This window comes from Myodes glareolus, chromosome 6, assembly GCF_982192425.1.
Source record: "Myodes glareolus chromosome 6, mMyoGla1.1, whole genome shotgun sequence".
NCBI classification, from domain to species: Eukaryota; Metazoa; Chordata; class Mammalia; order Rodentia; family Cricetidae; genus Myodes; species Myodes glareolus.
Genome location: NC_142031.1, coordinates 91,113,211 through 91,137,333, shown reverse-complemented (window position 1 = coordinate 91,137,333; position 24,123 = coordinate 91,113,211). Strand labels below are relative to the sequence as shown.

The 24,123-nt window shown below is 47.4% G+C and overlaps 1 protein-coding gene and 1 long non-coding RNA gene across 3 annotated transcripts in view; one reads left to right on the top strand and one right to left on the bottom strand.

Annotated features, from left to right (window-relative positions):
- Positions 1-957: 957 nt before the first annotated feature.
- Positions 958-23,220, bottom strand: Cdc42ep3 (CDC42 effector protein 3). Of its 2 annotated transcripts, none has more exons than XM_048416200.3 (2): positions 22,393-23,220; positions 958-2,626 (listed from the first exon to the last, which is right to left on the bottom strand). In XM_048416200.3, the coding sequence occupies exon 2, from the start codon at positions 2,398-2,400 to the stop codon at positions 1,636-1,638; it is 765 nt and encodes a 254-aa protein (XP_048272157.1). In that variant the 5' UTR covers positions 2,401-2,626; positions 22,393-23,220; the 3' UTR covers positions 958-1,635. The 2 variants fall into 2 exon arrangements, with proteins under 2 accessions (XP_048272157.1, XP_048272158.1); XM_048416201.3 differs by lacking the exon at positions 22,393-23,220 and adding an exon at positions 22,233-22,255.
- The window catches only part of LOC146894339 (uncharacterized), a 92,890-nt gene continuing 90,620 nt past the window's right edge, over positions 21,854-24,123 (top strand). The window contains exon 1 of the long non-coding RNA XR_015002403.2: positions 21,854-22,228. This is a non-coding gene — a long non-coding RNA (uncharacterized LOC146894339). The remainder of the gene's footprint in view (positions 22,229-24,123) is intronic.

Genomic DNA, 24,123 nt, shown 5'->3' with positions numbered 1-24,123 from the left:
GAGGAATCTATGTGTAATTTTCTGTTCCGATTCCTTAACCAATGGCCTCAGGGCACCTGGGGATCTCCTTGCTGGGTCTCTGTCCACAGGACTTACAGAGCATGACAAGCCGCTGTCTTCAGGACATCTGAGTCTGTAGGAACAGGCTGTGCAGGTGTGGGAAGGAGACACGCACAGGACGGGGTTAACAAGTCGGGTCTGTGGCAAAGGCCTACAGTCTCAGCCCTGCCCCCACCTCTTCTCTCTCTCTCTGTCTCTCTCTCTCTCTCTGTCTGTCTGTCTCTCTCACTTTCTCTCTCTCTGTCTCTGTCTCTCTCTCACTTTCTCTCTCTCTCTGTCTCTCTCTCTCTCTCCTACTTTCTCTCTGTCTCTGTCTCTCTCTGTGTCTCTCACTTCCTCTCTCTCTGTGTCTCTCTCTCTCTCTCAGCACTAAGGCTTTTATAAAACAACAGAAATGACCTCACATGCTTATTTCTTGTGTTCCTATTTCTAGAATCAAATCTTAATAAAAATAATTGAAAACTGCAGAACACTTAGGCGTATATCTCAGTCTATTTTAAAGGCTTGGGTACATTACTAGCTAATCTTTAGAATCTTCTTTTCTGGTTCTTGTTTATAACTATAAATGAGCAAGTTCATTTTAGCATTTACTCTTTATTGTGTAGTATGACACACCTAGGACTGGGAGTGTGAGCTGTCCTAAAATACCCAACTCCAGTCTTTGCAGAAGCATTGTGGGCACCTGTGCCCCGCACTTTACAAACCATTCTTGGCATTACTAGAAGTATGATAACACATGAACAAGAGGGAAAAACTGATAATGAATAGGTTTTTGTTCTTTTGGGTTTTTTTTTTCAAATACACAAACAGGGCTTACAAGGAAGCCCCAACGGAAACAAGACAAGTAACACTTGATGTATTATCTATAAAATGTAGACTCTGCAATAAAAAGCCAAATGCACATAAAAATATATTTCAACTTTAAAAATAACTTAGTTACAGTAACACCTTGCTTGTTTTTACCAACATGTAGCTGACAGTCAAACTTCTGGAACATGGAAATAATATACAGGGGTATATAAGAATCACAAGAAAAAAACCCCGGTCCCTTAAGGTTGTTTGAATATGAAAACAGTAAAATCTTAACACTGGAGAATTCGCTATGGTGAGCCCAAAGGATACAATATACAAAAGAGTCTAGGAAAAAAGAAGGCTTAGGTGTGAAGCGAGTTTTGATTTCCTTCTCACAACATGCTGTCAAGCGCCTTGGAGAGACCCATGACCCAGCCCTTTTCAAGCGCCTGGATTTCCGCGTGCCTGCAAACAAACACAACTGAGCCGAGCACCAGCCATGCCCACTGAAATGAGCTCTGACTCACTTCCTCTCTCTTTTTGCCAGGACAGGTTTTTTTTTTTTAAATTTTTTAAAATTATTGTTTTCAAAATTGTTTTTGCAAACAGGGCAAGGTGGTTAAAAAAATATTTCGTAGGAACAGGAACGTTATTTTAGAAAATGCATCACGCGGCTGCAAAAACCCAGCCAGGCAGCTCTTTCCATCAGTTGTGGTTAGCTGAGTTTTTGTTTTCTGCTTATTTTGGTACCTCTTACTCCAAAGGAAAAGAGCTGACTCCAGGTTACTTATTTTTATCCATGACATTCAGGACCTCATCCAAAAGTGAGGGCCCCAGATCCAGCTGCAGCGAGAGCAGGGAGCCTGTCAGGTCAGAGAGGGAGTCCTCTGATTTAGTCTTTGACTTCATGAGCTCGCAGGAGGCGGGATGCTCAAACATGTCCTCCGCGGGCCAGTCGGAGTACTGTTCAGACAGGCTGGAGGAGTGGCTGTCCCTGCCCTGGCTGGACTGAGACGCAGACCCACTGGAACCCCACGAGGTGTCTCCCTGGTGGACTCTCCCGTTGTCCAACAGACTACTTTTCTCCTGAACTTTCTCTTCCATGACAGGCTCACAGCTGAGCCTTGGCAACTTAGGACGCCCAAAGGACTCCTGCTTGGAGTTAAATGTCACTGGTGACAATAAGGGCAGCATGAGAGCCTGGGATCCTCCGATGGTTGGGAGAGAGATGGCATTTTTGAGCACTGGGGAGGGCGTTTCTGTGAACATTGAGTCTGAGGTGCTGTTGGCCCGGAAGAAGTCATTATGCCCAGGGAACTGGCCAGAGTGTGTTTTTTCTTGGTTTCCAGGCAAGAGCTCATAGTTCCCTTGAAGGAAGGAAATGTCTCCGAAGACATCATGCTGGCCCTCTTTGCCGATGTGGATGGTGTGACGGAAGTCCCCCAAGGGAGGACTGATCATATCAGGGGACAGGATGTCCCTCAGTTTAAATTTCTTTCCCTTCTTGTTGTTCGCGGCTTTCAGGTAAATTGGGGTCTTGGCTGGCATTTTGGAGTCTAAGAATGTCCACTTCGCAGATGGGGAAAGGCAGTCTTTTTCACGGGTATCCCACACTTCCAGAAAAGCCTCTCTGATAACAACCGTCACATTATTTTCTTTCTCGAGTAACTCTGAACTAACACAGGATCTGAGAGCGCTTGCTCAGTGTAAAACCATGTGCGTCTTCCTGCAGAGCTGGTTACATCATCTAGTTCCTTCCACAGCACAGGGAAACCTGGAAAAGAAACCAAAGCAGGTTGGGATCGCCCACCCTTTAGGTCCACTCAGGCCTACCATTCCCCAGGAATTTATTATCCCAGTGTCCAGAATAACGGCAAGACCACTTTGCATCTAAAGCCCAACTTATTTGCTTCCCCTAACTGTGATAAGAACATTACTCTCAGGAAAGAGTTGCTAATGTTGGTCTTAGCTCAGGGGAAAACAGAAAAGGGGGTACTTAGCCCTTAAACTTATAAACATCAGTACTTTATAAACATGGCCATGGTTCTAAGATGGTAGTTTCTCTCTCTTCTAAAAACTGCTGTCAAGTGACTAGAGACATGGGTCAGCAGTTAGAAGAGCTTGCTATTCTTTTAGGAGACCTGGGTTCAGATCCTCGCACCCACAGGGAGGCTCACACCTGTCTGTAACTACACTTCCAGGGGAATCTATCTTCTGATCTCCATGGTAGTAGGCATGCATGTAGTGACACACATACATACATGCAGGCACACATATATACATGAGGGCACTCACACACACACAAGAAATAAAAAAATACAAAACAAAGCAACAACAAAATTGCCATCAACATAGGACCGACTGGGTCAGTTCTAAAACTGTATTTTCTTTGCTCTGAATGCATATTAACAAGACTGACAGTGATTTGTTGCTGAGTTCTGCACACAAATGAAATTAAATGACTAACAGGAAGGAAGCTGGAAATTATCATTTAATAATCGACATTGACTATTATATAATGGTCCAAGAAAACCTCACTCGAATGCATTCTTACAAATGGGGAGATGAGACTAAGGGTAAGGGCAGGGTACAAACACGTTGCTGGTCTAGGAGGATGTCACAGAATGCTGAGCCACCAAGGACTCCAGGATTTGACAGTATCCTGGGATGAAAGAGAAAGAACTACTCCATTTCAGAGGAAGCACAGCACACTGTGACCGTTCATAAGAAGTCTAGCTGCCCCTGAGGTTCCTAGGGAGCATCTCTATAAGGCGAGTTCTCTTTCTCTCTCTCTCTCTCTCTCTCTCTCTCTCTCTCTCTCTCTCTCTCTCTGCAGCATTCCAATGCCGCTTCCTGGTGTTAATGCCTTCACAGGTCCAACTGCGGTCTGCTTCTATCCAAAGAATTATGGCGGCGGTCACTCCCTGGTTAGGTAACATTACAGAAGATCCCTTCTGAGCTGAAGAGTGGGAAGCAGAAAGAAGAAGAGAGTAAAGTAAGGGAGGGGTGGGAAGAGGGTGAGAACAAAGCTAGTGAGGGTAGGGGTGCTAACATATGCCCACGCACTGGGTCAAGCTCCCTTGCTGGTTTGGAGGTAGAAATCTATTTACCACAGCTAGCCTCTGATGAGACACAGAACTCTGGCCCAGAATTTGGTCACATCCCAGTGAGGCCTGGGCTCAAAACCCTGCCCAGACACCCACAGAAACCATGACTTAAAGTAAGTGGCTACCAAGGCAGGTAAATTGTTCAAACCAGCACGGCAGGGAAGAGTGGTTTGAAAGAAGGTCCAGGCATGTCAGCTCCTCCCTTGCTGATGTGAAACGTACCTTTGGAAAATCCCCCTCCATCCCACCTACCCCAGGAGCTGATGCTGAGAAGCTAAAATTGCCTTCTCTCACCCGCTTCCCCTCCCCGTCCCCTGGCACCGAGACTGGGTCAGACGATGGCTTGAAGACAGTCACATTTGCTTAGCAGCTGGAGGCCCTCTACATCTGTTCCATATTTCTCTCCTTTCAGCAAGAGTTTTAAATTCACTTATCAGTGACAGGTGACAAGGGCTGGGCTCCACCACCCACTGGCAGAGGTTAACAGCTCACTCTGTCTGGGAATTGACTTATCCAGCAAGCACTGGCGTGCTATCTAGTCTCCCAGGCCTGAGAAGGCAGAGAAGGACAAGGAAAAGACACCCAGCCCCACTTGGCTTTGTGTATGAGGAGGAGGCAACAGGTTTACTAAAGAGTATGCTGATCACAGAGCTACCAAACATACAAGGACTCGGGTCCTGATGTTCTTATTCAGCGCTGCTTTGGGTCTTGTCTCAATAACAAAGGTGAACCCTCACATAGAGGGTATGGTGGTAAATACCTGTAAGGTCAGCACTAGAGAGGCGAGGCAGGAGGGCTGTGACTTCAAGGTCATCCTGGACTAGTTCAAAACCATTCTAAGGTGCACTTGAGGCCCTATCTCACAAAACCTACAAACACAAAAAGCTGAACCCCTGGAAGACCTGATAGGTAAACAGCACAAAACCCCAATCTAGGGCCTCAGTGACACGTTCCTGCCCCAGGAGGTGGTAGGCACCACCCGGGAAGAGCCCTCCCTGGGACAGTATTATCAGCACTCAAGACCAGGACAGCAGCTGTCATTGATGCCCGCCTGAGGCCTGCTTAGGTTGTAGAAGGCCAAGTTATAGAAGTACCTAGGGCAGGGTATTCCAGAACACCAGAGATCAGTTCTCTGCCTCTGTCAGGGTCACTCACAGTCATTCTGCAAAAGAACAAAGGCAGGGCATTGTGGGGAGGAGACAGAGAAGAAGTACTTGCTCCTCTCTGAGGGAGGGGTGTTCAGTACCAAGGAAGGCTTCCTGGTTGGACTTCTTAAAGCAGTCCCTGCCTGGCTACAGACATTGTGGCCTTTTAGTCAGAGGTTCCCTTGGCTTGGTAAATGCTGGGGTTTATGTTGGTGGGAAGAAGACAAAAAGAGACCAGAGATACCGGGGGTGGGGGGTGGGGCAGGGGAGGACAGGGACAGGGAGGGGGCTGTGACAAGGCTACATAAGCACAGAGAGTAAGATGCCAGACACCATGTGCCAGGCCTAACAGCTGTCACATACAATGAAAGGGTGTTTTGATTTTTAAACAGGGGATGTTGGACTCTCCCATTTAAAAGAGTACAGTGTTAGGCAGCACCCAGTAGCTCTGACGCAGTCCTTTCTCTTGTGTCCTCTCCTGCGATCCATAAATCCTCCCAACCCTGCTTATCAGCTAGTGGATCTACTTTCCCTTTCCAGGCTCTTGGTTCTTTGGACAGTACTTCTGCTACATCTTACACAGCTAGAGTCTTCCCTAGAAAGAAGTGGTATTTTCTGAGGGCCTCTCTATGTTCCCACAATGCTTCACTCTCCCACTCACAAGAATCCAAGAGACTCCTGCTAGAACACTAAATGCCCCCATTTACAAATGAGACACTACTGGGGCACTTTGTCACCCTGCCAGGAGTGGCAGACTCAACCAGGAGGCCAGCTCCCAGTCTGAGGTGGGAAGACATTTAGAAAACACATTCTCTGAGAATTTAGCTCCCTGGTTACCAAGGGACGGCATTCCAGAGCCTGGTGGAGACATAAATGCATGCAGAGCCAAGAAGGATGGAGAAAAGGCTCTGCCCACATGACAGTAGGAGTGTGAACAGCCCTAGCCTCCATCCAGGGCAACTGGATGATGTCTTTCCAGGTGGCAAATCATATGCCCTTGGACTCAGGTTCCATATACAGGGGCTCAGTTCACTTAAAGATATGGGACATTCTGTGCACAGGCTATCCAATCAAGCATTTGTAATAGCTAAGAGTTGGAAACAACCTACAGATCAGTACAGATGGTCCAGCCACTCAAGTTAGTAGTACTTGCATCTAAGAAGGAAAGAAACGTTTAATACAGCCATAGGCAAAGAGCTCAGGGATGTACATGTTCAAAGGAAGAAAAGGCAGGTGCAGAAGTGAAGTCTGTAACCTAACTGCATCAGCTTGTTCATCTATAAAACACGTAAGAAACTAACAGTGGTGAGTGTCCTCAGAGAGCAAAAGCAAATGGAAAGAGACCCAGGTAGAAAGGGAACATTGTGATTTCAGGTTTCTGAGCCATGTGAACAAACTGGCTATTTTAACAACAAAAATACAACAAAGAAATGTGTAGTACTCAGACACTGGCTTAGAGAGCCAATTTTGCACATGGTACTTAGGTCTGGCAAAATCCAGGTGCCCCATGATCAGAGTTTGTCATTGTGCTTCAGTCAACATCCCACTGCCAGCACGAACTGGCTCAGCCAACACTGAGGGTGCTGGGCACTGGCATCGCATTGGGCTACCTCTCCGTATCTTTCCCCATTTCCTTCCATCAAGAACTCGCTGTTCAACCTCCAGTGTCTCCAGCTCTCCAGAGCATTTGTGCACTCTACCTGATCTTTTAAAGACAGAAAGAACACATACTGTTCTCAAACACCCATCCCTTGAGTCTGAAATCTGAAGTCTACATGATTGCATTCTCATAGAGATAGACCATAGTTTTCCTTCTTTTCTATGATGGGAGTTGATAGTATTCATCTGGGAAGTTATATTTCTTAGAAGACAAACACTCTGGGCACTGGCAAGAGAAGCTCTGCCAACAAAAGGCCCAGCTCCCAGCCAGCAATTAGACATTCTGTCTTCAAAAGACAGAGGATATGCAGCTTCTGACAGACATGCTCCTACTTGCAGGTACCTGTGAGAAATCCAAGGACATTGTGATAGCTTGGATGTAATTGGCCCTCGTAAGCTTATAGAGAGTGGCACTATTAGGAAGTGTGACTTTGTTGGAGGGAATGTGTTATTCTGGGGGTGGGCTTCGAGGTCTTCTATGCTCAAGTATACACAGTGTCTCAGTTTACTTCCTGTTGCTTTCTGATCAAGATGTAGTCAGTACCAAGTCTGCCTGCATGCCCCCATGCCCCACCATGATGATAATGAACTAAACCTCTGAAACTGTAAGCCACCCCAATTAAATGTTTTCCTTTATAAGAGTTCCTGTTGTCATGGTGACTCCTTAGAGCAACAAAAACTCTAAGACAGATGTCAAGACCCAGAATAAGATCATAGGGGATAGTAAAGGCACACCTCTGATAGGGAAGGCAGACGGCAGGGTTGTCATTCCTGTATGAGTCTAGGTAATTCTATTTATGTTCTTGTGACTACCTTAGGCATATATGGCAAACAATATTTTTTTTAAAAAACCACAGCAGTAATAATTTGATTATGGAAGAAACTGAAGCATTTCTTCACTGCTAATTTTTTGGGGAAGGGAGGATGAGAAGGTTTCATAACCAAACCTCTGTTTTAGCTTCCATTCTGTTGGGGTCATAGATATGTATAACAATGTCCTGCTTTGTTTTCTTTCATTTTATCTAATTTCTTGGAAATAGTGTCTCACTCTGTAGCCCAAGCTATCCTAGAACTCACTATGTAGTCCAGGCAGGCTGCGACTTGTGGTTATTCTCTTGCCTTGAGGCCTGGCACGTGCTGGCACCAACCAACTAGCTTCCCCGCTAGGTCAGGGATCTTTATCATCTATTCCCTCTGTCATTCTTTTGGCAAACAAAATAATGCTACACATACTGTGATGAGATGGACTTGGTTGTCAACTTGACTACATCTAGGATGAACTAGAATCCAGAAATGATGTGCACACCCATGACGAGATTTTCTGCTTGGTTTTAAGTGGGTGAATCCACATGTAGTTCTGACTTTTGAGGTAGGAAGACGGACGTTTGATCTAGATCTTGAGGAAGGAAGACACACTTAATACTGTATAAGGACATAGAAGAAAGAAGCCTTTGTTTATTGCTTGCTTGCCCTCACCTTGCTAGCACACACACTCCCTCACTGGCATTGGAGCCTACCTCTTCGGGTTTCCAGAATATGCAGAAGCCCAGCTGAGACACCAGCCTGGTGAGACTGAGCAACTACTAGATTCTTGGACTTTCCATTAACAGCCAGTCATTGTTGTATTAGCTGGCTGAAGACTGTGAGTCATCCCAATAAATTCCCCTTATATATACTGAATGAAAGAGCGAGAGAGTCATTTCATAAGTTCTTTGACTCTAGAGAACCCTGACTAATACACATATCAAAATAAGTAAGCAGACAGCAAGTATTGGGGGGGCAAGGGTTATAAGAAACAAATTACTGACTGGGAAATCAGTTCCTGAATCACTCAGGATTGAGAGTACTGTCAATCTGTCAATTTACTAGGTGCTTCAAAGAACAAAGAAGTTGAAATTTTAGTGGGGGAAATCCATTTATTTTAAGAAAGGAATGCTTGGTTTGTCTACTAGTTATTTTTAGATTCATCCTTAGTTGGGAGAAAGGATACAAAAAAAAAAGTTCTACATCCTGAAAAGTAGGTTACAATGTTAATTCAAAACACACCCAAGAAAACAAGGGCAGGTTGTGTGAGCAGAGGGTGCTGTCTTCCTGAGGGACTTGCTCTTTTCCTTTCCTTGTAGGACGTGAGTTGGAACTCAAACTCCCCTTTCTGACTTCATTACACATCATTCAAGGGCATCCCAACTTCTTTCCCCACGTGCACTTGGTGTGGGGCCCAGGGTTCAGGCACTAATCACCAAGCCATGTTCCCATGCCCAAATTCTGATTGTATCTCCCTTTCGCCCTTTTGCCCCAGCACAGTGACCACAAGCCCTCCCCTAGCACCCAGCAACAGCACCACCATCGGCATGTTAAAAAGCAAAAACATAAGTTACTCTTTCCTGTCTATACCAACAATCTCAGGAAGCATGCTGGGATAACCACCCTCCACCTTTTTCCCAACCCGAGCATCTTCTGCATAAATCTCTCTGCCACCAACTGGGAGGAGAAGGCAGCAACTCCGCTGTCCCACCATCGCACTCGAAACTCCCGAACTGCCCTGGTCTCTGGGCTCGACTCTTTGGAAGCAGAAGGGCTACCTGGAACATGTTTCTGCGTGTTCTGAGGAGGGCAACTGGAGCTGAACCGAGGAAGGTGACAGAACACTCCAACAGCTAAAAGAAAACTAAGGAAACACTAATCTTCAGTGATCTGAAGGCTTCATTTCATTGTAATGAAAAAGAGATTAACTTGTTCAGGGAGGGCTCTAGAGCAACTAAGCAGAAAATATCAGGACACAGTCTTGACTTCTACAGCCGGGAGCTCAGGGGGCTGCCAGAGGGGGTGGAGAGTGGACAATGTATACTCTAAAGAACAAGGACCTCACAGGGGAGGAGTCTGTACCCAGAGCCTCCCCGAAGGAGCCTGTACGGTGTTAACCCTCCCTCCCACACTCACTAATTTCCCCGCGGTTCCATGGGAGTGTGAAACTCCCCATAAACAGGCCCACAGACAGGCCCCTGAAAAGGCTTGCTGTGCTAACACAGCGAGGTTCTCACTTGCTAATGACTAGTCAACCTTTGGTAAGGGGAAACCTAAGCCTTGCTACAAAGCCGCTTCTCAGGCCAGTCCTTTTGCAAACCTAGCAGGGGGTTTCTCCCAGGAAAGAATTTCAAAATTCACAGAGAGAAGAATCTTGGCATTAGACATTCAACACTGAGCTTAAAGGGGAAAATAATCCAAGCACAGAGAACTCTGCAACAGCATCCTAAAGGGCATGCCTTTCATATTTCTGGCCTGTTCTACTCCACCCACCAGAAGATAAAATGCTTTTTCTATCTTTAGAGTCTTATCTCCTGCCCATGGTTCCTAAACTGAGGACAGACCAGCATACTGCAAGACTGTGAGCCCCAAGTTCCTAACTGCTGAGCTCTGCCCTGCACACCCCTGCCAGACTGAGTAGGCTGTATTTTATGGACCACTCAGAACGTCTGAGACAGCCACCTTCAATTATTTATAAATGGGCTTCTCACTTATGATTAAACAACAGCTTATATTTACTTTCCTTTTACAACCCCAATTATACGGGGACCCACAAAAACCGCGTGGGAGACTCACTGCTAATTTACGTACACTCCTTACATTTACAGGACTTAATTGCACTATTTGAAAGGTTTTTTAAAAAGCAAACCTAAATGACAGGACGCCCACCTCCCAAGGTACTAAGACTTGTGAAGAGAGCCCATTAGGGAGTCTTTTCCTTATAAAAAGTAAGTTACAAGGGCAGCCTATATGGACATTGATTTCTGAGAGTTATAACAAGGCAAGCCGAGGGCAAGTTGTCTCATGCCTGATTCATTTTGCATGACTGATTTTACAGGGATTTAGCCTCAGTGCTGGCCAGAAGCAGCCAGCAGGCACTCTGGTTTGACAAGTAGGAATCCACAAGGCCATTACTATGAGCTGCTCACATGCTCCATAACTAATGGATCCACTCAGTCTATGATGACACAAGGGCAGTGTCAATACAGAGAGAATTTTGAGCCTCTTGTTTTCAGCACTGTCCAGTCCTTACAACCTTTGCCCCAAAGCCACAATCTCCCAAGACTGCCTAGGTGCCCAAACCCTGCTAGCATTACATCATCAGTTGCCTGTGCCAAACTCCAGTTCTGACAGTAGTATCAGAAGTGATGCAAAATAGGTTGCCAGGTGACGAGGAATTCCGACTGTGGACACTTCAGGGCACTACAGAGAGGCAAAGCTTTGCTGTGGTGCTACATCCTCAAGTTGTGCATTCTGAAAACTCGTTTGGGGGCCACAATAGTGGATTTCCCACAATAGTGGATTTCCCACAATAGTGGATTTCCGAGCGATCCTCCTAAGATGTTGGGGCTGTCCATAGTCACACACGCTCCCTGATGGGTTATAACAGGCTTCTCTGTATCGCATCCTCTCCACTGTCACCCACCTCTACAGAAGACTCCCCTAGGTTAATCATACACTGACTGTATGCACATAGTTGAATGAAGGCACGCATGCTCTAACTAGGCTGAACACTCTTCTATAAGCACAAAATGGGTCTTATTTATCGTCCCGTCTCCTACAACAATCACATGGCACACAGAAAACTCCAAATTTGGAAATAATCAATCCATAACCAATTTGATTTTTCCAACACAAGAGACAGGTTGATTGGCTCCAAGAAAGCAACCCGCCGTGCAAATTACTCTGTAGATGAGGCAAATCTGAAATGCCTGGCTCTCTAAAGAATTTAGAAATGTAATAGCTAACAGACAGACACGCGCTTGCTGTGGCCCAGGCAGGTTTTAGCTCATGGAATACTTAGACCACACCATCTAGGAAACAGTCTTGAACTAAGTCCATGTTTCGGGTCAATCAGCAGGAGCGAGAATTTCTTCCACATCTGGACTGTTGATTTGATAACGTGACATCTACCAACTGAAACTATCTCTCCCCTAAGTCCAGCAGCACCAGAAGGAAGGATGCCTTGAGATCGCAGCAGCAACGATCAGAAGACACAAACCTGACCTTGCCAGACACCCAGAATGTGTGGAAAAGGCCTGTGCACTCGCCCTGGCAGCTCTAGCTGGCTACAACTTCTTAGTGTTTTCGCTATTATGAAAAATAATCTCAAAAGGAATTTGACTTTGTGGTTAAGGTCAAAAGATTAAAAATTTAAAGCAACAAGAAAACCTCTGAGCCTCAAGGAAAGAAAACAAACATCCTGTTCTTAGAAAATATCCAATGCTGTTAATTCTTTTCCCAGAGGAAGCGCATGCACGTGACAGCACGCAGTCTCGGGCTCAACTGCACGGGGACAATGGCTTCCTCCGTCACTGCTCACACTTTACTCCCCTCCCCAGTTTCTGAGACCAAAGATTCTGTGTTCCTTGTGGAATGTCCTCCGCACCTTCTCACCATCAAGCGCTATTCACAACATCCTCTAAGACCTGCTTCCCAGTCACTTCCTTCCTGGAAGAAGTTTTCCCAAACTCACCTCACGTAATCCTGCTCCACTGCTGTGTGACCTGGAGGTGGTCTTAGGTATTGTGTAGCACTTACGTCATTTGTTATTTTCCTGTTTTCTGGTTTTGTGGTTTTTAGGCCTATCTCAGGAGTAAGGTGAGCCGTGGTGCTAGAAACGAGAGCTACGGTTGAGTCTTTTTATATGCTGGCCACTAACAGAAGCCCCTCAGCTTTCACTATCTAATCTCTAATTTTCTTTCTGCCCATCTGTTATGTCAAGAGCCCACAATAGGTGAGCCAGATCTAGGCCCGTACCTGTTTTGGTAAATAAAGTTTTATTGGAACACCCCCAAGAACAGGCATTTGTTTTTGCGCTCCCCTCAGACCAGCCATTCTCTATGGGCAGTAGTTTTGCACCCACAGCAAGTAACATGTAACAAACATCTGCAGATATTTTTGATACCACAACCCTAGGTGGAAGATACGGGATTGGTTAGTGGAACCTCATGGACACAAGACAAGAATTCTACTGAATGCCCTCTATTTCCTAGAATAGTCCCTCAAAGAAATAACGATCAGGCCTTGAGCCTCGATAGAACTGAAGCTGGGAGACCACAGCATTGTCATTGCTCTATAAGGTCAGCAATGACAGCTGGGCAAAGAATGCAGTGGGCCCTCAAAGCATGAACTATCAACTGACCGCTTACTGAAAGGGTTTGAGCGCCTGCTTTAGAAGCCTGTATCTCTACAGGGCGAGGGGATTGTTGTCCACCCCAGCTCCTCAATCACACCCTACACATGGCTTCAACTACCACTTCTGATGATAACTTTCAGAGTAAAACTTCAGGTCACACATACCTACGTAAGCCTAGACCAGAACCACTTAAAGTCATCCACGGACCAGGGCTGGTGTGCAGGTAAAGAAATCAAAAGTAAGCTCTTAGAAACATTGCCATAGCAACGAAACATAAGGTTGATGTTTTGTTTTCTCACTGAATTGGCTCCTGATAGGTCTGGGGGTTGTACACTGTTGAACTTAATGTGTGGGGTCCGAGCACAGATCTCACTGTGCAAAAACAGTGGCTCTTTTCAGAGAATTTGAGAAGTTCTAGTTTTCTCTCCTGCATTCTGGGGTCCCCTACTTTGCTTTCCTGGGCAATTCCATCTTTCCTCCCTCTGTCTGCCCATGGTGAGGGCATCCTGCACTTTCTTCTCTTTGTAAATGCCAAAACCCAGCTGTTGTTCAACTTCTCCCCAGGCACAGCCTCCTGCCAAGTCCAAAGTCCCATCAGCGGGGTCTCCTCACTCGTCATGTGTCCCCCCCCCTCCGCCCCCCCGCCACCGCTCTGTTGTGCATTTGCCTCCTATCTTATTACCTAGAATCCCCTCATCATCTTAAAACCCTTTAGGGCCAGGCCCACCCTTACAGTCTGGAGATAGGTTAGCCCGTGACCACATGGGCAAATCGAGGAGCTGCCCAGCCCTGCAGCACAGTTCTTCCCAGTTGTCAAGGCCTCTGGAGCTCCTTAGCTTCGGCAGGCATTTGACGTCACCAACTATCACACTGTACTGTAGTTACTGCTTCCTTGCCCAGCACCCCCATTAGGCTGTCAGCCACGAGAACGAACTATCTCACTCATAGAAGGTGCTAAAGAGAGCAAATATTTGTGAAAGTGATGTTTAAAGGGGAAATGGCTTCTACCCATGACTGCAGAGTGGGACTCTCTTGGACCACTCAACTCTTGCAGTTACACTCAGGTCCAAGAGTAAGATCCTGTTGAAACGATGAGCCCACCTTGCTACTCTTTCCTCTTAGAAGGAAATTAGTTCAGGAGAGCTTGGCTTATGTGGCCTAATAGCATATGAGGAACTCTCAGCAAACCACAACGGGCATTCTATAGCAAAGGGGAGCCCGAGTGGAGCAGGCAATGGCCGCAGGAAGGACTGCACTTTGCGTGAGAGCAGAGTCCAGGATTTAAGGAGGACGGGTGCCTAAGGCCTAGAAAATACCTGTCTCCATCCGGTCACTTTGTAGAGCCTTTGAGAAACTATAGTGAGCGGTTAAAAACACACGGTCAAATTGTTTTCACAAAAGGGATGAGACTCCTTGTTGACTATTGCATCTATTTTTAGGGAAATTGAGAAACACAGCTAAGCAGGCACTGGCAAGTTCATGCAGAACCCTGTTTCTTTGCTTCTTTGGTGAGAGCTGCTAGGGGGTAATGTACATATGAAACTGATTTTGGCAAAACCTAAAGAGAATTTTGATGCTAGGACACATGACTTGAAGGACATAGCAGCTGCATTCATCTCTAGACAACACGGGACCCACAAGGATCCCTCCATGTGTCAATGGCAGACTGGGGTATAAAATTACCTTAAAAGACTTGAGTAGGGGCAGGATGAAGTCAACAGGAATCAAATGAATAAGTAGGAAGTCCTGCATCTGGGTTAAGGCTAATTACATAATCACGTAAGTGCAGAAAGAGGCAGGATGTGGCTGGCAGCTCTTATAAAAACAGACCTGGGCATTAGCTTACCACAAGCTTCCTTGTGAGCTGACATTTGGAGGTGCTGGCTGAAAAAGCTAAAGCCCTTGGAGGCTCCCTGCACAGACCCCAAGCAGCATGAGACTTTTCCACAGCCTGCTCTGCTGCGCCCTATCTGGAGACCCCATGTTATATGGTGTTCTAGATGACTTTCTACCAGTTCATACCATTTCTGCCCCCGTTCCTGGTATCATGGTGCTAATCAATGCCAGTGACTTCCTCTTAAGATCTGAGCTTCCTCCTCTGCAAACTGGAAACACATGGTGCCAGGATGGCACACCTGGCAAAGGATTGTAAGAATGAACCCCAATCCAAAGGATAGGCAGCTGCTTTGTTTAATTCCAGATATAATCAAGATGACAACCAAGAATAACTGTTACAGAAGTTTCTTCCAATTTTATTTCTTTTAAATTTTAGAATCTGGTCTCCTAACTGACTGTTTTAACTAAAGTGTAAAGTCTTCCAAATGGTGTCAAACTTTCCACTCAAGACAAAACTGAACATGAAACAATCCCTGTTTTGAGTCCATACACAGCAGTTGAGACCTGGTGTGTCCCACCAGGCTGGTGGTAGCAATCTCCTCCTCCCAGGTGAGTCACTGGGTTAAGGGGTCCTTCATGAAGGATCTAGAATAAAAGCCACCAGCATGACCAAGCTTCCCACCAAAACCCAGCTCAGCATGACCAGAAAACATTTCACTCCAAAGATACCTGAAACCATGCCTAGTTTGGTGCTATGACCTCCTAGAGAGACCCCGGTGGCTCAGCTTGTGCAGTTTGAGTACAGTCACCTAGCCCAAGGCTGGCTCCTCACACAGTCATCAACAACTATCAGCCAGGAAAACCTGTGCAGTTCCAGGTGCTGCTCTGGAAAAGGAGGCCACAGAAATGACACAGTGTGCCGAGGAGAAGTGAGCACAGTCTCGGGTAAATGGTTCACAGGCTGTGGCACGGCCTGTGACAGTGACAGGAACTCCAAGCAGCCGGTGCTCTCAGTGGACATCTGGGCATCCCAGTCCCCAGGGCAAAAGAAGCCTCGGTGGAGGCTGCCAGTTCTCAGCTGTTCTCCAGAAATGTTCTGGTGCAGGCTCCCCAGTTCCCATAGCATCCTCAGATGGCATAGCTGCCACACGGCCACCAGGCCACCTCCCCTTGAATTTGAATGTTCTATAGCCAAGAAAAAAATGACTTTAATAAGCTAGACAAGTGATAATAACTTCTTAACAACTGACAAGATGCTAGAGGAAGAGTTGGATGGTATGGCTGGGATTAAATTGTCCACTTGATAGCTTCACTGGGGAAATGAGAATGCTTAGATAAAGCAGGCTCAGTCTCTGCCTCCAGACAGCTTAATTAGGCAGGCATAGGAATTAATGAATTATTGCTACCACCGTTCCTTCTCGCAATCTCAGCACTCAGGGAGTGGAGGAACGGGGTTGTGAGTTAGTTCTAAGCCAGCCTGGGATACACAAGACCCTCTCTCAAAAAATAAATGAATGAATATTTTTAAAAGATCATTTGAAATGCAGTAAGTACCACACAGAAGAAATCCCAGGATACTATGACATGCCCCAGAAAAGAAAAAAGAATGATAATTATAGGAATTTAGAGCTGGCTGCCCCTCCCATTTCTTCACATGAGAATAGAAGCCACCTGGAGAAGGGGAGCATCTGCCTTGGGAACAGCTGACCACCCCAAAATGTATGGCCTCCACTCCTGCTGGGATTAAAAAAAAAAATCAATGTTTTCAGACTGAACTGACCCTAGACAAAAATTAAATAAAGGGGGAAAAATCAAATACATTCCCAAATGACCAAACCAGATCCCACCAGAAATGTCTTTGTTTTAAAAATGAGGGCAGCCTAAATGAGGGTGATGTATTTGAAAAGTACTGGTCTTTCTCAACTAGACTCATGACAGAGATCTATCATTGACAAACTGTGTCTATAAATATGACCTTCAGGACGTCACCAGAACAAGACAGATTCCCAAATGTGTAAGCTGTCCAAACAGACGCCTGCCTTTGAAGTCCTTCCCTCCAGCCTGCTCTGGCTCCTTGGGCGAGAACTGCTCTTCTCCAGCCCAAGGCCACTCTTTATTATTAGCAGGACAGGCTCTGCTAACAGGTCATGTGGCTCCTGGCTTACCGAAATCTAGAGCTAGGGATGATCTGAGCTCACCTAACACCAAATCCTGTTAGAGATGGGAAAACAGACTCCGAGAGAGGCCAGGATCACAATGTTCAGATCCACACCAGATACCAACCTGTTTTCAGATCCAGTCCTTGCTACATTTTGATTGTCCCCAGGTAAATCTGGGTTAGTTTTTACCGAACGGAACCACACCATTGATTTGCCAGCATCCTTCCGGCATGTTCTTCCAGCTCTATTCCTGGACTGCCTGCAGCAGGGCAGGCTGCAAGGTGCGGAAGTCTGTACAACTGTCACTTGGTGCGCCTCAGAGTGAGCTTTCTACCATAGTCCTGCAGCCTCTGTGAGGGCCAAACAACCTGAGTCGGAGGAGGGGTTCTCTCTCCACAGAGAGGGGCACTGCACACCTGTGTAGCAGGGACTCTGCAGCATCCGGCAGGAAGAGGACATCATCAAATGGCTTACCACAGAGCTCTTCCTGAGCTTTCTGAGTCTTCAGGAATGCTTTATGCGTCACCCCATCGGGTCACTGTAGGAATGTGACCATTGCAATGCTGTTTAATAAAGAGCCCAAGGCTGGAAGGCCAGTCCTAACTTTCTGAAACATGCAAACAGATTTCAAATCACAAAATATCTTTTGTTTTTAACTCCCCGCTTCAGAGTTCTATTGTGAACTAATCATTTAGGCCAGCAGTAACAGCCATACAAACTCATGGTGGGACTCATCAGCTTCCATAAATAGTTTGGCTTCTTAGGAGTTGTCTTTTATTGGGGTGACAGGGTGGAGGCTGCTGGGTACTGGGGGACTTGCATATAATTTCAGGATTCAGGAGGCTGAGGCAGAAGGATTAAGCATTCAAGATCAGCCTGGGTTATAAAAGCCCTACTTCAAAAATCAAGACAAGTAGGGCAATGGTGGTTGCACGACTTTGATCCCAGCACTCAGGAGGCAGAGACAGGCAGATCTCTGTGAGTTCGGGGCCAGTCTGGTCTACAGAGCGAGTTCCAGGACAGGCTCCAAAGCTACAGAGAAACCCTGTCTCTAAAAGAAGGAGAAGGTGAAGGAGAAGGAGGAGGGGGGGGGGGAGGAGGAGGAGGAAGAAGAGGAAGAAGAGGAAGAAGAGGAAGAAGAGGAAGAAGAAGAAGAAGAAGAAGAAGAAGAAGAAGAAGAAGAAGAAGAAGAAGAAGAAGAAGAAGAAGAAGAAGAAGAAGAAGAAGAAGAACAAGAAGAACAAGAACAGCAGCAGCAGCTGGGGAGTTTGAGGCCTGCCTAAGCTATGAGACCCTATCTCGAAAAAGAAAGAAAGAAAGAAAGAGGAAAAATGAGAAAACAAAAATCAAAATCAAGACAAGAAGCAAAACCAAACCACAACACAATAACCGTCATTTTCCTGTTTCTATTATACAGCCATCCAGTCAGAGTTAAAAGCTGCTTTTCCACCAGAGCCCTGTCACTCGCTGTTGTCACTCCACTCTGGCAAAAGTTGTCACTGAAGTACACTGAGGCCAAAGAAAACATTATTTTTTTTTAAGAGAAAACAACAAAAACCCTTCCCTGATTAGCTGCTACTTGCTGTAAATTTGGCTAGTTTCTTGTCATAGTTTTCAGGATGTTGTTTTGTTTTGTCGTCTTTAAAGGAAGAGAGCAGGAAGAGAGAAAATTCAGATCAAGTTGGACAGCCCCAACTCCGGGGCAATTTCCAGACCTTGTCCTGGGGACCGACTTCCGATGAGCAGCAGGGGCTAGGACTGTCCTGAGCAAGGGTACATTAGGCCTCTTCACTCTATCTTTCACACCAGACAACTGTCAGCAGCATCCAGGGCGTGTGCACCGCTGTCACAGGCCCCTTCTGCCAAGGACAGAGTTCAGGGCTTTCCTGTCCAACCTCCTGTAGTTCCTGACTACTCTGGACCTCTCAGGGTAAGGCTCTGAATATCCACTGAGGGCCAGGGGCTGCAAGCCAGGCCTCCTGGGTATAATGTCTTACCAGGCCTGGTTCTTTAGCCCTGTTACTTCTGACTGATCCAAGGACATGGCCTACGTGCGGGGGGGGGGGGGGGGGGGATTCATTTCTGGGTGTTGGAATGCCTTGTTCGTAGCTGGGGCGTGACTGTCTGGGGTCAGAGTCCCATATTGTCACCTAGTACATCTCTCTAGTTATAGTATAAATTGCTTAGACCAATTCTAGCAGTTCCATGCTAGTTCTGCCGAACAAAGTCACCACATGCAAGACTGAGCCACCCTTAATAATTAAGTAATTCAAGTCGTATTCCCTAAGGCTGGCAATTACTTCCTCTGAGTGGTGATATGGTGAGATAGAATAATATAAAATGAGCTCCTATCCAGAGGCCAAAAGCCATAGCAGTAATCATATTTAATAGCTCCCCGACCCTTCCTCCCAGACAATGGAGGTGTGTTCTTCAGTACTAGGTCAAACATACCTGAGTTCAAACCCTGTTCTTCTGCTTAGCTGTGCAACCTTGACCAAATTACAGAACACTTCAGCGCCTAAGTTCTCATCTGGAGACTAAGTACCCCACCAATCTAAAAGACTGGCCATGGAGTTATATGAGAGCATCATCTAAGACAAGTCATTTGTCCAGCATCCCACAAGCACAGTATGCAAGATCCAAGCAATGTGCCTAGGCAGACTGACACCAAGTTAATAACTTCAGGCTTTCCCAGTCCCTAAACTCAAAAAGGCACCAACTTCTACGTAGACTTAGCCCCTCAGGCACACCCCTATTTAGGTACACTCTTTAATGTTTAGTTGTGGGCATTGGGGCAAGCAGCTAACTGGCCTGTTTTCAGTCACTACACCTACACTACAATGCGGATCTAACACACCTTCTTTCTGGAATGATTTAGAAATAAAGGAGGTAATGCAGGCAACGGGAAGAGAGCTTAGCTTAGCTTAGAGCAGGTTTTATGCTGGAATTACCTTTGATGTTCCCATAACACGGCCTGTTAGAATTCTCTGACCTGCACCCTGAAGAGATTTTGTTTCTGACAAAATCTGCTGCTAGTCTCAAATGGTTCAACTTTGTCTACAGGAAACATGGTGTGTTTAAAAATACAATTTTATGTTCTTATTCAATGAAAAGAAAAACAGGTCTGTGGGATTCTAGTTAGAAAGAAAATAGACTGAGCCAATATGAAATCAGACTGAAGCAAGAGCCATAATAATAATAATAATAATAATAATAATAATAATAATAATAATGATACTACTACTACCACTAATAATAATTCAGCACAGTATTCCTGGGGGCTTTTTAGGTCAGGAATTGTATTCCACCCATTGGATAAATGCTACATCTAATGGGCAAAGAGCTTGTGAAAACTTTACGGCTTGGCTAAAAACTGTAGGGTGATATAGGTTAAAGCGATTTTATCCCCAAAGCTATTGGATAGCAGGAATTTTACAAGTGGAAAAGGGCAGCTTTTGTGAACATGTCAGACATAAAACAAAACACCTTGCTAAAGGGGAAGCTGGAGAGCAGACAGGGCCAACCGGCTTGGGGAGCCGTTCTGCAGTCCCTGGTCCAGCTTTCTATGCGTCCTGGATCCCATTTGAGTTCGCAATAAAAAAGCAAAAAGAAAACGAGCCGTACTTTACTCTAGCTGCCTTCCTAGGTCCCCTGCGAAAGCAAGGCAGAATTTCAGGACTCAGATTAGCGGGGTGGGAGGGAGCTCATTTTACTTCATGTCTTCAGGGGCTGCCACAGCCTCAGCACCATGTTCTAATCGAGGAATTCAGAATGCAAATCTTTAGCAGATGAGACGGCTGGAAAACAGAAACTGCCATGGACCCAGAAGGCTTCCAGAGCTCCCCTCTAAATATTCTATCTGCCAGCCCAAGGTTTCATGCCATAGGTGGGGCTATTGGGAAACCCAGGCACATCCAGAGGGACCGTCAACCATTCCTTGAATATAGATTTTCTCGTTTATTTCACACCTGACAATGCTAGCTAGATATGTCACAACTGCCTCACGTCTGAGTCCTTCATTCTGAAAAAGGTGTTTGTGTATACTTATATCTGAACTGTTCATCAAACTACAATGGTGAAGATTTCTAGAACAGTCCAGAAGTTGGGTTTCCTAGTTTGGTTTTTAGATGAAAGATCTTTTTATAAGTCGGAACATTGCTGGAGTCTTCTAATGAACTTAAGAGATACCCCTGGGGCATGCTGGCAGTTTCCTGGGGAGGTTTGCTTCTCCCTGTGATGTTAAAGGCAAGTCCTAAGTCTCCTCTGCTATTAAAGCAGGGACATCTGCTACCCTCCTAATATTTTCAAGGCCAGTGCCCCTCCTCCATCCCCCTCCCAGAACTCGAGGACTTTTGCAAGGGCTACACGCTGCCAGGGTGGGGGAAAAGAAAAAAAAAATCTTCTCTCCCTAACACATCCATCAGTTCCCTCCCTAGAGCCCCCCACACATTGCACACAGCAGCAGCAGCTCGCTCCCCAAACACACCAAGACTGCAGAGACTCCTGTTCCAGTCCAGGACTGACATTCCTCTTCCCACTCTCGTTTTAATTCGCTCACTTTTTAAAAAAAAAAACAAAAAAAAAACCACAATGTAGTTACTTGACTGTCAGCCTGGGCTACACTCTGGGGCTTTTACTCCTTTCAACACAGATGTCCTCCCAGCTTTGATGCTGTTGTCTGCGCAGCTCGTCCGTGCCACAGCCGGCTCGGTAATGTAACATTCAAGTGCATATTTATTTTTAAACTGACCTCTCCTAGACGGTGCAGTATAAAACAGGTCCTGCCAAAAAGTATGCTACTTTCTATTTATAAGATGAAACACATGCCTTCCCCTCCCAAAGGCGAGAGGGGGTGGAGTATAATAATTCATAAAGAAAAAAATGACTGGCCATATCCATTCGTCCTCACATGTCTGTGTCAAGACACTTAGTGAGGAAGATGAGGAAGAGAAAAAGAGGGAGGAGGAAGAAAGATCTTGCAAACACTGAAACCGCAGTCAAAAAAGGAAAAGAAAAATTCAACTGCCATATCTGCAGGTTGGAGCCTCAGTTACAATGCGCTGCCTCTGTCAGCAAAGAAACAGCAGAGCTGCGCTGGGCACCCACATGCGCCGCCCTGGTGCAAACACCACTCACCACTAAAGGGGCGCGGTAGCCAAGTGCGGTTTGTTCTGATGGAAAAACGCAAAGGCGCCCAGAATGGCTGTCATTAACTCGGAGGGGACCCTGCTGCCTGCCGCCCCACCCTAAAGAAGTCGGCGCGGATGGCAGAGCTCTGCGATCCGATCCCCTCCTGGATTGCTACAGGTACCGTTTGGTCCTCTGGACATCAGCTTAAGGGGGTGCCCTAGGTTATCCTCGCACCCTTTAAGTCTTCCGAGCCCAACACCAGCACGAGCTGGAGGGAACTTAGGTTGAGGGTGGGACAGACTCACAGGTGGAGAGGCAGCCTGGGTTACACACTCACTCACCGGCGGTCGCCGAGGCTCACTTCTGCCCGGGGGCCGGGCGTCGGCCAGGGTCGCCTCCCGAGGGCGCGGCAGTCCTGGTCGGTGCGAGCAGATCCGGAGGGGGTCGGGGGCGACGGTTCACCGCACGATCTGCTCCGGGAGACTGTGCGCGGAGTCTCCCGGGAGGCAGCGACCCCGGAACTGGGTTGTCGGTGTGCGGCCCGCTGCTGTGCTGCCAGCGGCCGTTGGAAGTGCCCGCGACACTGAGCGCGCGGCGGCCAGACGCGCGGTCTCAACCTGCCGAGGGCGGGGCGCGGGGGCGGGGCGGGGCCCGGAGCGGGGCGGGGCCGGCGAGGGCAGGGCGGGGAGAAGGGTGCTGGCAGCCGGGGACCCTCCCTCCGCTGTACCTGTCCCCAGTCCCGCACGACAGGAGGCGCGGCCGCGAGCTCTTGGAGGACAATGGGAGCCCACTGTCACCTCCCCCGGGATGTGGCTTCTCTCAAGAGGCAAAGCCGCCTAGGGCTCTCTCGGGCACAAAGAAAAGTGACGGGGTACTCTCTTCAAAGAGGTGGCCCCGGAGCGACGCTGCCCGTGCGGTGCGGGAGGACAATAGGACTCCGCCCGCACCCGGGCCCCTCGTGCTCACCGTCGTGTCCCCGCCTCTCCTTGTCCTACCTAGCCCACCTAGCAGTGCAGGGCTTCGCCGCAGTGGGAGGGGACCTGCGGTGAAGAAGGGCCACCTGATCGTGTCGCCGCAGCGCGGCCGCAGCTCCCCCAGGACCCCCAGGCAGCTGTAGCTCCCGGGAGGGAAGGGGAGGGTCGCGTGCTGTCAACGTGCAGCTCGCTCCCCTCGCAAGCTGTCGCCAAAACCCGGAGCGTGGATCTGGCGCTCAGGGGACGCGGGGCTGGAGGCTGAGATCCTGCGGGACCAGGAGAAACGCAGATGCAGCAGGTTTTTCCTGCCCGGAGGGAGGTGACTCCCTCCCTCCAGGTCTTTCAGAGATTGACCTAAAGCTGCGGAAGCGGGTGGTGGCTCTCCCGGACGCTCGGCCAAGGCGGCGAGAGTGGCGCAGCTGCTGCTGCTCCCGACCGTAAAATTCCGCCCGTGGCGACACCTGCGCCTGTCGGTCACCCGCCCGGGGTTTCACAATGTCCCGCCCCTCTGTCCCTGAACCTCAGTAGGAACCCAGTGAATCGTGTTAATTGTCTTAATCGGCCACCGTCTCTTCCTTCTCCCTACGCCCGCCTGGTAGGAGACAGGAAAAGGTGGCGTTTTTCCGGAGGTGAGGTCCCCTCCGGCTTGGTTGACCTGGAAAAGGACCTGGAACCCGAAGGAATCCCACGCTCAGGGCCTGGCTCCAACTCTGGGACTCTCAGGTTGCCTGGAAATCCTGGCACAACGGGGAGCCGCTCTGGAGACTTTGGCTTCCCAAAGCAGTGTCGGCTTCAGGTCATCACAGGGCTGCCCTGAATCGTTCTGAAACCTTAGACTGGGGTGCTCTCGTTAAGCCCTGGTCGTAAACCACTGTCGATGTTAAGGTGAAGCTGAAAAGGAAGCGGACACAACTGCTGGGAAAAGCAAAAATACTTGGGTGGAGTGTTAAAGGCCTCAAAGAAAATAATAGTTGGCAGGTTAAATGGCCGTGAGGTCGGAAGTCAAATATAAAACTGCAGAAGCGATACCAGAATTTTGACAAGTAAAACAGTCGGTGAAGATAAGGGACCCGGCATTGTTTCTTTTCTTCAACTGAG